We start from the raw sequence: 14,466 nt of genomic DNA, 5'->3' as shown, positions 1-14,466 counted from the left end.
TAATACAAAAATCCTACATAGTTTGCCTTTAATAATAATAATACATAAATAACATTTAGACCAGGAATGGTCACACAGTATCGAAATCAGAACAAATTTTGAGGTGCCTAACGATTCCCACCCTTACTCAAGTAATGACTGCACTTCTCAGTGTCTTCTGTAATGCTCAGATGTCCTCAAAAGTGAATTAACCACTAACACAACTTTCCGTCAGGAGAAACACCACACTGCTTCTGACTGCTTGGATTCTATTGCAAGAATATTATGACGCCATATACAACTAGGCTAGATGAATGTTGCTAATAGCTGGTTTTACATAGTTTTTTATTGTTGTTGGTTTTTTTGTTCTAGAAACAATTTTGCATTTCTTTTTTCCCATCTGTATGTTTTCATTCACGGATTTGGAAAGCAACTGGATCACAGCATGTGTAATTTATACATGCTTTTGTTTGTTTCATCTACGGCTCTCCCAGAGACAACATTAGTGTGTGTCAGGGTTGTTATGTACCAGTTTTCAGAGGGAGAAACGATAATTTCCAGGGCTGCAACAACACATAATAAACGAAAATGGGAAAAACGAACAATGAAAATCGATTAATTGAGTCTGCACGCTGTGTATGGAAAACAACCACCAGTCACTTCACTTTAATATGCTGATTTGCTGCTCAAGAAATTGAAGCCTTATTTTTGAAAACATTCTGCTTAAAATTTTTGTGGAAACTGCGATACATATTTTTTTTCCAGGATTATTTGATGAATAGAAAGTTCAAAAGAACAGCATTTCTTTGAAATATGAAACTCTTGTAACGTTATAAATGTCTTTGCTGTAACTTTTGATCAATTTAATGCATCCTTGCTAAATTAATGCATTTAAATCACACCACCAGCAACAATGCCAAATCAAGACATAGTGATAATTATCCAACACCATACATGCAGACACTGGCAATATCAACAACTCAAGTGTTGTTTGCTGTATTTTACATGGAATTAAAAAACAAAACAACAAGTGTTCTTCCACCGCTTTATCTCTTTATGAACTTTTTGAAGCGTCAAAGTGGTAGTAGCGTAGCTGTCAATGGAGGGACAGAAATATCTTAGATTTCAGTAATATCTTCATTTGTGTTCTGAAGATGAACGAAAGTCTTATGGGTTTGGAACAACATGAGAGTGAGTAAATGATGACAGAATTAAAATGTTTGGGTGAACTAACCCTTTAATTGAGAAGCACAAAAAGATCAAGTAGTAAAATAGTGATACACCAATTACCCCACAGCAATTGACTACGCGAGACCATTTACCATTGAACACCTTTGGATAAAGATGCATAGGGATCTGATGTGTTGTAGAATTGTACGCAAAAGCTGGTTGGGCCATAGATAAACACTTAAGCAGGCAGGATAAATTGATGTTTAAATGTGACCTGGCTATGTGTGTGTGTGTGTGTGTTTGCAGGGCTGAAGCAGTGACTCTTAATGACTGTCTCCAGCTGTCATATCTGCCATCCAAGAGGAACCACATGCTGCTGTTGTACCCCAGAGAAATCCTCATCCTAGACTTGGAGCTCAGTCAAACCGTCGGAGTGGTCGCCATCGAGCGCTCCGGAGTGCCTTTTATACAGGTGTGTGTGAGCGTGAATGTAATAGACTGCATGCTTTTAATTGAATGGGTATCTTTTTTAGTTTGATAAAGTGATTTTTTTGTGTGTTTTAATGAACTACATTGTGTCGTCTGAAAAAGCAACCCGATCACAATGCGTCTCTATAGCACGCAGAGTGTTTGTCGTGCAATTTATACGTGAAAATGAGTTTTTACGTGCATAGGATACGCATAGGTTGGTTAGGGTAGGTTTAGTAGTGGTGTGGGGTGCGTGTGTATTACACCCAAATGAACTCCGTATCAAATGCACGCGAAAACTGCGTATCATATGCACGTAAAAACTCATTTTCGCGTATAAATTGCACGACAAAACACAATGCGTGCTATAGAGACGCATTTACGTGAGAAAAGGCTTGAAAAAGTTGTAGATGATGTATCTCTACCAACCAGGACGGATACAGGGATCTCGGTACAGTACACACAGGGCCTAAAACTAATTTTTTGCCACACCTGCCACAAAAGAAAATTTACCGGCTAAAAATATTTTTTATTAGCCATGACACAAAAACAGGCAGTTATGACACCAAAATGTTAAATACCAGTGAAAATTCACTTTCCTCTATTCAAATTTGATACCACAGCTAAAACTAATAGCTTAACATATAACTATAACATTTTTTAAGTCAATTAAACAGTCAGTAATAAAATAAGAACAAACAATCAAATTTAAAGCACAAATAAATACAATGCAATACATACAAATAAAATAAACAGTGCTCTTCAGCCAGGTCTAATAGTTTTCAGGTACCGAAATTAAATAAAGTAGGCTAATCAAATAAATAACACCGCATATTCTTCATATCCTTTTAAAGTTCAAGAGCAATGAGTGTTTTTTCTTTGTCCTTTGTTGTTTGGTTAACATAAAAAATGTAGACAGTTGCAGGATTATTAGGATCCTGTCACTTTAAATCCGAATGTACGCACGGATAATGTGTTTTGTGTTTTTGTGTTTGCGTTCACTTAAGACATAACAAACTATGTTTACTAGGATACTCGCCGAGACGGGCGTTTTTTGACATAATTGTTACTGGCCAATTGGCGACTGACACCATTTCACACACTCGCTAAGGCCCTGAGTACACACATTTACACAAATAAACCAAAAATGAACCAAAAACATTTCTGTGCAAGACACAGAGCATCGATTTCTTTGCTTCTCGTGCACCATAAACACTGTGGTGGCGGTTAACAGACACTCATGCCACACAGATGGTGCTTATCACATGAAGAGCATGGGAGACGTGATTATTTCTCCTTCTGCTAAACACGAGCAGAAATGCTTAAAGAGACACAGAGACTCCTCGACTCTGACACCTCATTCACGGCACTCGTTCAAGCAGATAGAGAAGCAATTATCAGAGATACTGACATACAGACAGAACAATATTGTCACTATAAATATGAGCGAAGCGCTATTGTTCTGTGGTGACCAAGCCCAAATACAGCTAGAGTGCTTAATGTAGAAAACATTAACCCAAATACATCACTGCTCCTGACAAAAGCCCCACAAAAATACTACCTGCAAATGCAAATATCATAAGCTACTTTCTGATAACTCAGGCAGCAGGCATGGGAACACTGTGGATAGATAATATATCTAACAATAGTTTTTGAATATGGAATTTCAAAGTCAATACCGAGCCAAGTGTAACTAAGGAGTAAGTAAGAAGGTAAAGCTTTATATATATTGCACCTATATAAACATTGTTTAAAAAGTGCTTTACCGAAGAGAAATACATGTGTGCATTCACAGAAATGAAACTCATACGTACGCACATGATAGAGATAAGATAATAAAATGAAATACAATAAAATAAATCAAGGAAATGTCCTAGTGAACAAATGTGTTTGGAGATACTTTTTAAAAGTGCATATTGAGCTGATTGCATGTAGGTTGTCAGGTTGAGAGTTACAAAGCTTGGGACTGAAATGTCTAAAGGCTGAATCGCCAATTTTTAGCTATGTTTTTTTTTTTTTTACAACCAACAATTGACCATTGGAGGATGTTCGGAGCGATCTTTACTAAAGAAATCAGGCATTACAACATATTTTATTGTGTTATTTCTGAAATATCATCTGCAGGCTCTGTACTATGGGTAGCTAGTTCGAGATGGCAAATTTCCTCAGGCATTGAATGGTGCAGGCTAGCAAATAAGTAAAAAAAATCAAAGAAAATACCTGCTATGACCTCCTACATGGGGCGTTTCGTGAAACAGTGATTCAGAGAGATGCCCGTTTCCAGCCTCAACATCTCCTGAATTTTTTTGTTATTTTTATTTTCTGAAGTAAAAATGATACTTTTCAAATAAGTTTTGATAGTTTCAGGGGGCGAAAATAACAGACGGGGGATGTTTTTACACAAAAAGGCTCTACCATGTTGTTCATAGACACTGGACACAATGCTCAGTTGATTTTTATAATGATCCATTTAAATGTAATTTCTTGAGCATTCGATAATGCCAGTGTGTCTTCTGATCTGTTTTATTGTGTTTTGTTGATTAAATTGTATTTAAAGTTTCCCGCCCTCCCCTCAATCAGAGTTCTCACACACACACACGCATATGCATTAAGTGTTATAAAGCACTTGTCAGGAAGGCAATTTGCATGACTGATGGTGCAGCTGCAAGCTCTCACACCCTGAATCTAGGTTGACCGTGGGAGCCTGGCATAAGCCAATAACACACACTGAAGGCTCACACATTCGTCCTAGTTCTTCTCTTACCAGAACCCAAATACTCACAACAAATGCTTGTTTTTGATATTCAGTATACATAGAGGCAGATATGTGTACAGACTCAGGTCCGTTTGAATATGCAAAACAGATATTGTTAAAAGAACAGTTTACAGAAACATGAAAATTTTCTCATTATTTACTCATTATGTTGTTTCAAAAATATATTTATTATTTTTTCTTTTAACAAGAGCTTGGACAAGGAGTTGTGTAGCATGCTCCGATAGGAAGGATCTTCGTAATGTTAAATACGGCAAATATTTGGACCGGGCAGTTCTAGCTATGGTGTCTGACTGAAGTTTAACTGATCGTCAATCACAGCTCCAAGGTTCCTGGCTGTCCTGGATGGAGTTATGGTTGACGAACCTATAGCTGGATAGAGAGGTTGTAATGAAGCGTTGAGTTGGCTGAGACCACAAGCAGTTCTGTCTTTGCAAGGTTTAGTCGAAGGTGATGGTCCTTCATCCTGGCTGGCTAATAACTGTCAGTGTCCTGTTTTTTTTGCTATCACATATTTTAGTAACCATCATAAATTAGGTATCATCCGAAAGCTTAAATGCTCCAAATCCATCCTATGAAGACCATTTAAAAAAAATTGAACATTGGAATTAACATGGAAATTATATTTAAAACCTTTTAGCGGGTGCTTAATGTTTGTGATATCTACTTCAAATTTGCAACACAACTTGGTTAAACATATGACTTAGATTTTTTTATAGCAATCTTAGAACTCGTTTTTTTTTTTTGTAAAATATATATTTTGTATCAAATATATATATATTTTTTTACTTCAGTACATTTGCTTTACTGCAAACTTAAACTTCTATAACTTTTTTACATTTTCCTTTTTTGAAGTGCAATCACTTCTGCAATAACCTGCTGGGTTTCTTTAAAAAGAGACCGACCTTTAGGTCTGTATTCCAAACCATGCATGAATTACAAACATTTAAGTTCAGATCTGTGCTAAACAGGGGGTGACGGTTAACAGGTTAAGTGTTAAAAAATAGCAGTAAGATCAACAAAAGCGCTTCATATTTGGTGCTTATATTTTATTATACCATCCCATATATATATAAATAAATGTTCAGACTGTACATTTTTGTAATTTATATGATGTCTCAAATTTGGCTGGGGAAACATTGAAGCCTCTTATGCTTTGTGTCTTGTGTGTGTAGGTGATTCCTTGTGCCCAGAGAGATGCTCTCTACTGCCTCCACGAGAACGGTTGCGTCACCCTGCGTGTGTGTCGCTCCACAACACCTTCTCCTAATGAATCAGGCAAGACAACCTTTGTTCCTTCACAACTGTTCTTCAGTCTGGGGCTGAGGCATACAAGTCATTTTACATCACAATTATGGTATACATAGTTAGTTAGTTACTTTTATTGTCTACAAGGTGGAAATTTGTGTCTGGCTTCTCCATACAGACATCAACACAACAAATTCAAACTATATACACACATAAAATTTCATCGTACACACACAAATATACATTCCCATATGTACATATATATGGCTACAAATTGGGACAAATGACATCTGATAAAAAATTTTCCTTGGCCATGGTTGCCTAAAAACGGCTCTTTGATGGTAACAACTGAAATTGTGAGTGTAGGGGATGAGAATGATCTTCTGTAAGGCTATTTTATTTTATAATCTATATCATTTAGTTGCCTTTGTAATCGTGTTTTCTACAAAAAGCACTTTAGATAATTTTGCTTTACATTTAACACCATACCATATAAAAGACGTGATACTCTCAACAAGATTTTTATAGGCCATTTTTTTGAATAAGTTTACACATACCAAATGTTTTTTGGTTGTTCCAGTGACTGACCCAGAGCAGAATGTCCAAGAGTTGGTATACGATCTCCGCTCCCAGTGTGACGCTATCCGTGTGACTAAGACTGTGCGGCCCTACCGAGTGGTGATCTGCCCTGTCAATGAGAACAGTGCCGCCCTGGTGGTCAGTGACGGAAGGGTGATGCTGTGGGAGCTCAAAGCTCATGCCAGTAAATCTTCATCCAACCTGAGGTACAGTTTTTCAAAACATATTAAAGTACTGAGTATGAAAACAATGGGTTCTTAAGTTTCACATAGACAATTAATAAATAAATAAAAAACTGCAAAACCTGTTGGCAGTACTGATTTACATTGGTAGACACAAATTTTACCATAATAAAGGCTTTGCTGATTTTACTTGATATACCTTCTTTGAGCATCAATTTTACACACCGTTTAAATCTAATTTAATTAATCTGACTTATTCAGCATATTACTTTCTGACTTAACCAATGGCGTTAGTTTTCGATCATGTTATTGAGAATATTATGATTTCACTGGTATTGGTATCGACTACTGAATTTTCATATCAGGACAACCCTACATAAAACACACCAATAAATTCTGATTAGATTTTTTACAGCCAGTTTTTAAAAGCACAATAAAATGATGCATTTTATGAAACTTAACATGCCCATGTTATATTTCATCCCAAAATCCAAATGAAAAAAATAAGAAGTTATATTTTGCCAAAAGAAGAGTTTGAGGAATATTTTGCATTGTGATATTTCATATAATTTAAAGGGGTCATGGCATGGATTTTTAAATTATTTGAATGTTCCTTGAGGTTTACTTATAATGTTAATAAAAAAAATTGTACAAAAATATAAAAAAATAAATAATAATATGTATATATATATATATATATATATATATATATATATATATATATTAGGGCTGTCAAATGATTAATCGTGATTAATCACATCCAAAATAAAAGTTTTTTTTACATAATATATGTGGGTGCACTGTGTATAATTATTTTATATATATAAATACACACACATGCTTGTATATATTTAAGAAATATTTTCATGTATATACTGTATATAGATTTATATATAATTTATATTATATATAAATATAAATATTTTATATATAAATAATATTTTTTTCTTAAATATACATGCATGTGTGTTATCCATATAAAAAATATTATCCATATAAAACCTTAATTTACAGATAAAGCTTTAAAATAAAACTTCCATTTGTCCTGTCGTACATCTTTATACTGTATCAGTGTAGACAGCGTCAGTCATTATAATCTGAACACACATCTGTATACTGTATCAGTGTAGACAGCGTCAGTCATTATAATCTGAACACACATCTGTATACTGTATCAGTGTAGACAGCATCAGTCATTATAATCTGAACACAGATCTGTATACTGTATCAGTGTAGACAGCGTCAGTCATTATAATCTGAACACACATCTGTATACTGTATCAGTGTAGACAGCGTCAGTCATTATAATCTGAACACAGATCTGTATACTGTATCAGTGTAGACAGCATCAGCCATTATAATCTGAACACAGATCTGTATACTGTATCAGTGTAGACAGCATCAGTCATTATAATCTGAACACACATCTGTATACTGTATCAGTGTAGACAGCATCAGTCATTATAATCTGAACACAGATCTGTATACTGTATCAGTGTAGACAGCATCAGCCATTATAATCTGAACACACATCTGTATACTGTATCAGTGTAGACAGCATCAGCCATTATAATCTGAACACACATCTGTATACTGTATCAGTGTAGACAGCATCAGTCATTATAATCTGAACACAGATCTGTATACTGTATCAGTGTAGACAGCATCAGCCATTATAATCTGAACACAGATCTGTATACTGTATCAGTGTAGACAGCATCAGCCATTATAATCTGAACACACATCTGTATACTGTATCAGTGTAGACAGCATCAGTCATTATAATCTGAACACACATCTGTATACTGTATCAGTGTAGACAGCATCAGCCATTATAATCTGAACACACATCTGTATACTGTATCAGTGTAGACAGCGTCAGTCATTATAATCTGAACACACATCTGTATACTGTATCAGTGTAGACAGCGTCAGTCATTATAATCTGAACACACATCTGTATACTGTATCAGTGTAGACAGCATCAGTCATTATAATCTGAACACACATCTGTATACTGTATCAGTGTAGACAGCGTCAGTCATTATAATCTGAACACACATCTGTATACTGTATCAGTGTAGACAGCATCAGCCATTATAATCTGAACACACATCTGTATACTGTATCAGTGTAGACAGCATCAGCCATTATAATCTGAACACACATCTGTATACTGTATCAGTGTAGACAGCATCACTCATTATAATCTGAACACACATCTGTATACTGTATCAGTGTAGACAGCATCAGTCATTATAATCTGAACACACATCTGTATACAGTATCAGTGTAGACAGCGTCAGTCATTATAATCTGAACACACATCTGTATACTGTATCAGTGTAGACAGCGTCAGTCATTATAATCTGAACACACATCTGTATACTGTATCAGTGTAGACAGCGTCAGTCATTATAATCTGAACACACATCTGTATACTGTATCAGTGTAGACAGCGTCAGTCATTATAATCTGAACACACATCTGTATACTGTATCAGTGTAGACAGCATCAGCCATTATAATCTGAACACACATCTGTATACTGTATCAGTGTATCAGCGTCAGTCATTATAATCTGAACACACATCTGTATACTGTATCAGTGTAGACAGCATCAGTCATTATAATCTGAACACACATCTGTATACTGTATCAGTGTATCAGCGTCAGTCATTATAATCTGAACACACATCTGTATACTGTATCAGTGTATCAGCGTCAGTCATTATAATCTAAACACACATCTGTATACTGTATCAGTGTATCAGCGTCAGTCATTATAATCTGAACACACATCTGTATACAGTATCAGTGTAGACAGCGTCAGTCATTATAATCTGAACACACATCTGTATACAGTATCAGTGTAGACAGCGTCAGTCATTATAATCTGAACACACATCTGTATACTGTATCAGTGTATCAGCGTCAGTCATTATAATCTGAACACACATCTGTATACAGTATCAGTGTAGACAGCGTCAGTCATTATAATCTGAACACACATCTGTATACAGTATCAGTGTAGACAGCGTCAGTCATTATAATCTGAACACACATCTGTATACAGTATCAGTGTAGACAGCATCAGTCATTATAATCTGAACACACATCTGTATACAGTATCAGTGTAGACAGCATCAGTCATTATAATCTGAACACACATCTGTATACTGTATCAGTGTAGACAGCGTCAGTCATTATAATCTGAACGCACATCTGTATACTGTATCAGTGTAGACAGCGTCAATCATTATAATCTGAACAAACGTCTGTATACTGTATCAGTGTATCAGCGTCAGTCATTATAATCTGAACACACATCTGTATACTGTATCAGTGTAGACAGCGTCAGTCATTATAATCTGAACACACATCTGTATACTGTATCAGTGTATCAGCGTCAGTCATTATAATCTGAACACACATCTGTATACTGTATCAGTGTAGACAGCGTCAGTCATTATAATCTGAACACACATCTGTATACTGTATCAGTGTAGACAGCATCAGTCATTATAATCTGAACACACATCTGTATACAGTATCAGTGTAGACAGCGTCAGTCATTATAATCTGAACACACATCTGTATACTGTATCAGTGTAGACAGCGTCAGTCATTATAATCTGAACACACATCTGTATACTGTATCAGTGTAGACAGCGTCAGTCATTATAATCTGAACACACATCTGTATACTGTATCAGTGTAGACACCGTCAGTCATTATAATCTGAACACACATCTGTATACTGTATCAGTGTAGACAGCATCAGTCATTATAATCTGAACACACATCTGTATACTGTATCAGTGTAGACAGCGTCAGTCATTATAATCTGAACACACATCTGTATACTGTATCAGTGTAGACAGCGTCACTCATTATAATCAGAACAAACATCTGTATACTGTATCAGTGTAGACAGCGTCAGTCATTATAATCTGAACACACATATGTATACTGTATCAGTGTAGACAGCATCAGTCATTATAATCTGAACACACATCTGTATACTGTATCAGTGTAGACAGCGTCAGTCATTATAATCTGAACACACATCTGTACACTGTATCAGTGTAGACAGCGTCAATCATTATAATCTGAACAAACGTCTGTATACTGTATCAGTGTAGACAGCGTCAGTCATTATAATCTGAACACACATCTGTATACTGTATCAGTGTATCAGCGTCAGTCATTATAATCTGAACACACATCTGTATACTGTATCAGTGTAGACAGCGTCAGTCATTATAATCTGAACACACATCTGTATACTGTATCAGTGTATCAGCGTCAGTCATTATAATCTGAACACACATCAGTGTAGACAGCGTCAGTCATTATAATCTGAACACACATCTGTATACAGTATCAGTGTAGACAGCGTCAGTCATTATAATCTGAACACACATCTGTATACTGTATCAGTGTAGACAGCGTCAGTCATTATAATCTGAACACACATCTGTATACTGTATCAGTGTAGACAGCGTCAGTCATTATAATCTGAACACACATCTGTATACTGTATCAGTGTAGACAGCGTCAGTCATTATAATCTGAACACACATATGTATACTGTATCAGTGTATCAGCGTCACTCATTATAATCTGAACACACATCTGTATACTGTATCAGTGTAGACCGCGTCAGTCATTATAATCTGAACACACATCTGTATACTGTATCAGTGTAGACAGCGTCAGTCATTATAATCTGAACACACATCTGTATACTGTATCAGTGTAGACAGCGTCAGTCATTATAATCGGAACACACATATGTATACTGTATCAGTGTATCAGCGTCACTCATTATAATCTGAACACACATCTGTATACTGTATCAGTCTAGACAGCGTCACTCATTATAATCTGAACACACATCTGTATACTGTATCAGTGTAGACAGCGTCAGTCATTATAATCTGAACACACATCTGTATACTGTATCAGTGTAGACAGCGTCAGTCATTATAATCTGAACACACATCTGTATACAGTATCAGTGTAGACAGTGTCAGTCATTATAATCTGAACACACATCTGTATACTGTATCAGTGTAGACAGCGTCAGTCATTATAATCTGAACACACATCTGTATACTGTATCAGTGTAGACAGCGTCAGTCATTATAATCTGAACACACATCTGTATACTGTATCAGCGTAGACAGCGTCAGTCATTATAATCTGAACACACATCTGTATACTGTATCAGCGTAGACAGCGTCAGTCATTATAATCTGAACACACATCTGTATACTGTATCAGTGTATCAGCGTCACTCATTATAATCTGAACACACATCTGTATACTGTATCAGTGTAGACAGCGTCAGTCATTATAATCTGAACACACATCTGTATACTGTATCAGTGTATCAGCGTCAGTCATTATAATCTGAACACACATCTGTATACTGTATCAGTGTAGACAGCGTCAGTCATTATAATCCGAACACACATCTATATACTGTATCAGTGTATCAGCGTCAGTCATTATAATCTGAACACACATCTGTATACTGTATCAGTGTATCAGCGTCAGTCATTATAATCTGAACACACATCTGTATACTGTATCAGTGTAGACAGCGTCAGTCATTATAATCTGAACACACATCTGTATACTGTATCAGTGTAGACAGCGTCAGTCATTATAATCTGAACACACATCTGTATACTGTATTAGCGTAGACAGCGTCAGTCATTATAATCTGAACACACATCTGTATACTGTATCAGTGTATCAGCGTCACTCATTATAATCTGAACACACATCTGTATACTGTATCAGTGTAGACAGCGTCAGTCATTATAATCTGAACACACATCTGTATACTGTATCAGTGTAGACAGCGTCACTCATAATCTGAACACACATCTGTATACTGTATCAGTGTAGACAGCGTCAGTCATTATAATCTGAACACACATCTGTATACTGTATCAGTGTAGACAGCGTCAGTCATTATAATCTGAACACACATCTGTATACTATATCAGTGTAGACAGCGTCAGTCATTATAATCTGAACACACATCTGTATACTTTATCAGTGTATCAGCGTCAGTCATTATAATCTGAACACACATCTGTATACTATATCAGTGTAGACAGCGTCAGTCATTATAATCTGAACACACATCTGTATACTGTATCAGTGTAGACAGCGTCAGTCATTATAATCTGAACACACATCTGTATACTATATCAGTGTAGACAGCGTCAGTCATTATAATCTGAACACACATCTGTATACTGTATCAGTGTATCAGCGTCAGTCATTATAATCTGAACACACATCTGTATACTATATCAGTGTAGACAGCGTCAGTCATTATAATCTGAACACACATCTGTATACAGTATCAGTGTATCAGCGTCACTCATTATAATCTGAACACACATCTGTATACTGTATCAGTGTATCAGCGTCAGTCATTATAATCTGAACACACATCTGTATACTATATCAGTGTAGACAGCGTCAGTCATTATAATCTGAACACACATCTGTATACTGTATCAGTGTAGACAGCGTCAGTCATTATAATCTGAACACACATCTGTATACTGTATCAGTGTATCAGCGTCACTCATTATAATCTGAACACACATCTGTATACTGTATCAGTGTAGACACCGTCAGTCATTATAATCTGAACACACATCTGTATACTGTATCAGTGTAGACAGCATCAGTCATTATAATCTGAACACACATCTGTATACAGTATCAGTGTAGACAGCGTCAGTCATTATAATCTGAACACACATCTGTATACTGTATCAGTGTATCAGCGTCAGTCATTATAATCTGAACACACATCTGTATACAGTATCAGTGTAGACAGCGTCAGTCATTATATTCTGAACACACATCTGTATACTGTATCAGTGTAGACAGTGTCAGTCATTATAATCTGAACACACATCTGTATACTATATCAGTGTAGACAGCGTCAGTCATTATAATCTGAACACACATCTGTATACTGTATCAGTGTATCAGCGTCAGTCATTATAATCTGAACACACATCTGTATACAGTATCAGTGTAGACAGCATCAGTCATTATAATCTGAACACACATCTGTATACTGTATCAGTGTAGACAGCGTCAATCATTATAATCTGAACAAACATCTGTATACTGTATCAGTGTAGACAGCGTCAGTCATTATAATCTGAACACACATCTGTATACAGTATCAGTGTAGACAGCGTCAGTCATTATAATCTGAACACACATATGTATACTGTATCAGTGTAGACAGCGTCAGTCATTATAATCTGAACACACATCTGTATACAGTATCAGTGTAGACAGCGTCAGTCATTATATTCTGAACACACATCTGTATACTGTATCAGTGTAGACAGTGTCAGTCATTATAATCTGAACACACATCTGTATACTGTATCAGTGTAGACAGCGTCAGTCATTATAATCTGAACACACATCTGTATACTGTATCAGTGTAGACAGCGTCAGTCGTTATAATCTGAACACACATCTGTATACTGTATCAGCGTAGACAGCGTCAGTCATTATAATCTGAACACACATCTGTATACTATATCAGTGTAGACAGCGTCAGTCATTATAATCTGAACACACATCTGTATACTGTATCAGTGTATCAGCGTCAGTCATTATAATCTGAACACACATCTGTATACTATATCAGTGTAGACAGCGTCAGTCATTATAATCTGAACACACATCTGTATACTGTATCAGTGTAGACAGCGTCAGTCATTATAATCTGAACACACATCTCTATACAGTATCAATGTATCAGCGTCAGTCATTATAATCTGAACACACATCTGTATACTGTATCAGTGTATCAGCGTCAGTCATTATAATCTGAACACACATCTGTATACTGTATCAGTGTATCAGCGTCACTCATTATAATCTGAACACACATCTGTATACTGTATCAGTGTAGACAGCGTCAGTCATTATAATCTGAACACACATCTGTATACTGTATCAGTGTATCAGCGTCAGTCATTATAATCTGAACACACATCTGTAT

The 14,466-nt window shown here is 36.0% G+C and overlaps 1 protein-coding gene across 1 annotated transcript in view; it reads left to right on the top strand.

Annotated features, from left to right (window-relative positions):
- Positions 1–14,466, top strand: part of wdr11 (WD repeat domain 11) — a 129,113-nt gene that overhangs the window by 51,538 nt on the left and 63,109 nt on the right. Inside the window, exons 6-8 of the mRNA XM_056261894.1 lie at positions 1,456–1,621; positions 5,566–5,668; positions 6,219–6,423. Coding sequence (XP_056117869.1) covers positions 1,456–1,621; positions 5,566–5,668; positions 6,219–6,423 — 474 coding nt within the window. The remainder of the gene's footprint in view (positions 1–1,455; positions 1,622–5,565; positions 5,669–6,218; positions 6,424–14,466) is intronic.

The sequence above is a fragment of the Rhinichthys klamathensis genome, unplaced genomic scaffold (assembly GCF_029890125.1).
Source record: "Rhinichthys klamathensis goyatoka isolate OS25496 unplaced genomic scaffold, OSU_Roscu_1.1 h1tg000188l_1, whole genome shotgun sequence".
In the NCBI taxonomy this organism is placed as follows: Eukaryota; Metazoa; Chordata; class Actinopteri; order Cypriniformes; family Leuciscidae; genus Rhinichthys; species Rhinichthys klamathensis.
The sequence above is the reverse complement of the archived record's forward strand: the minus strand, read 5'-3'. Positions and strand labels throughout refer to the sequence as shown.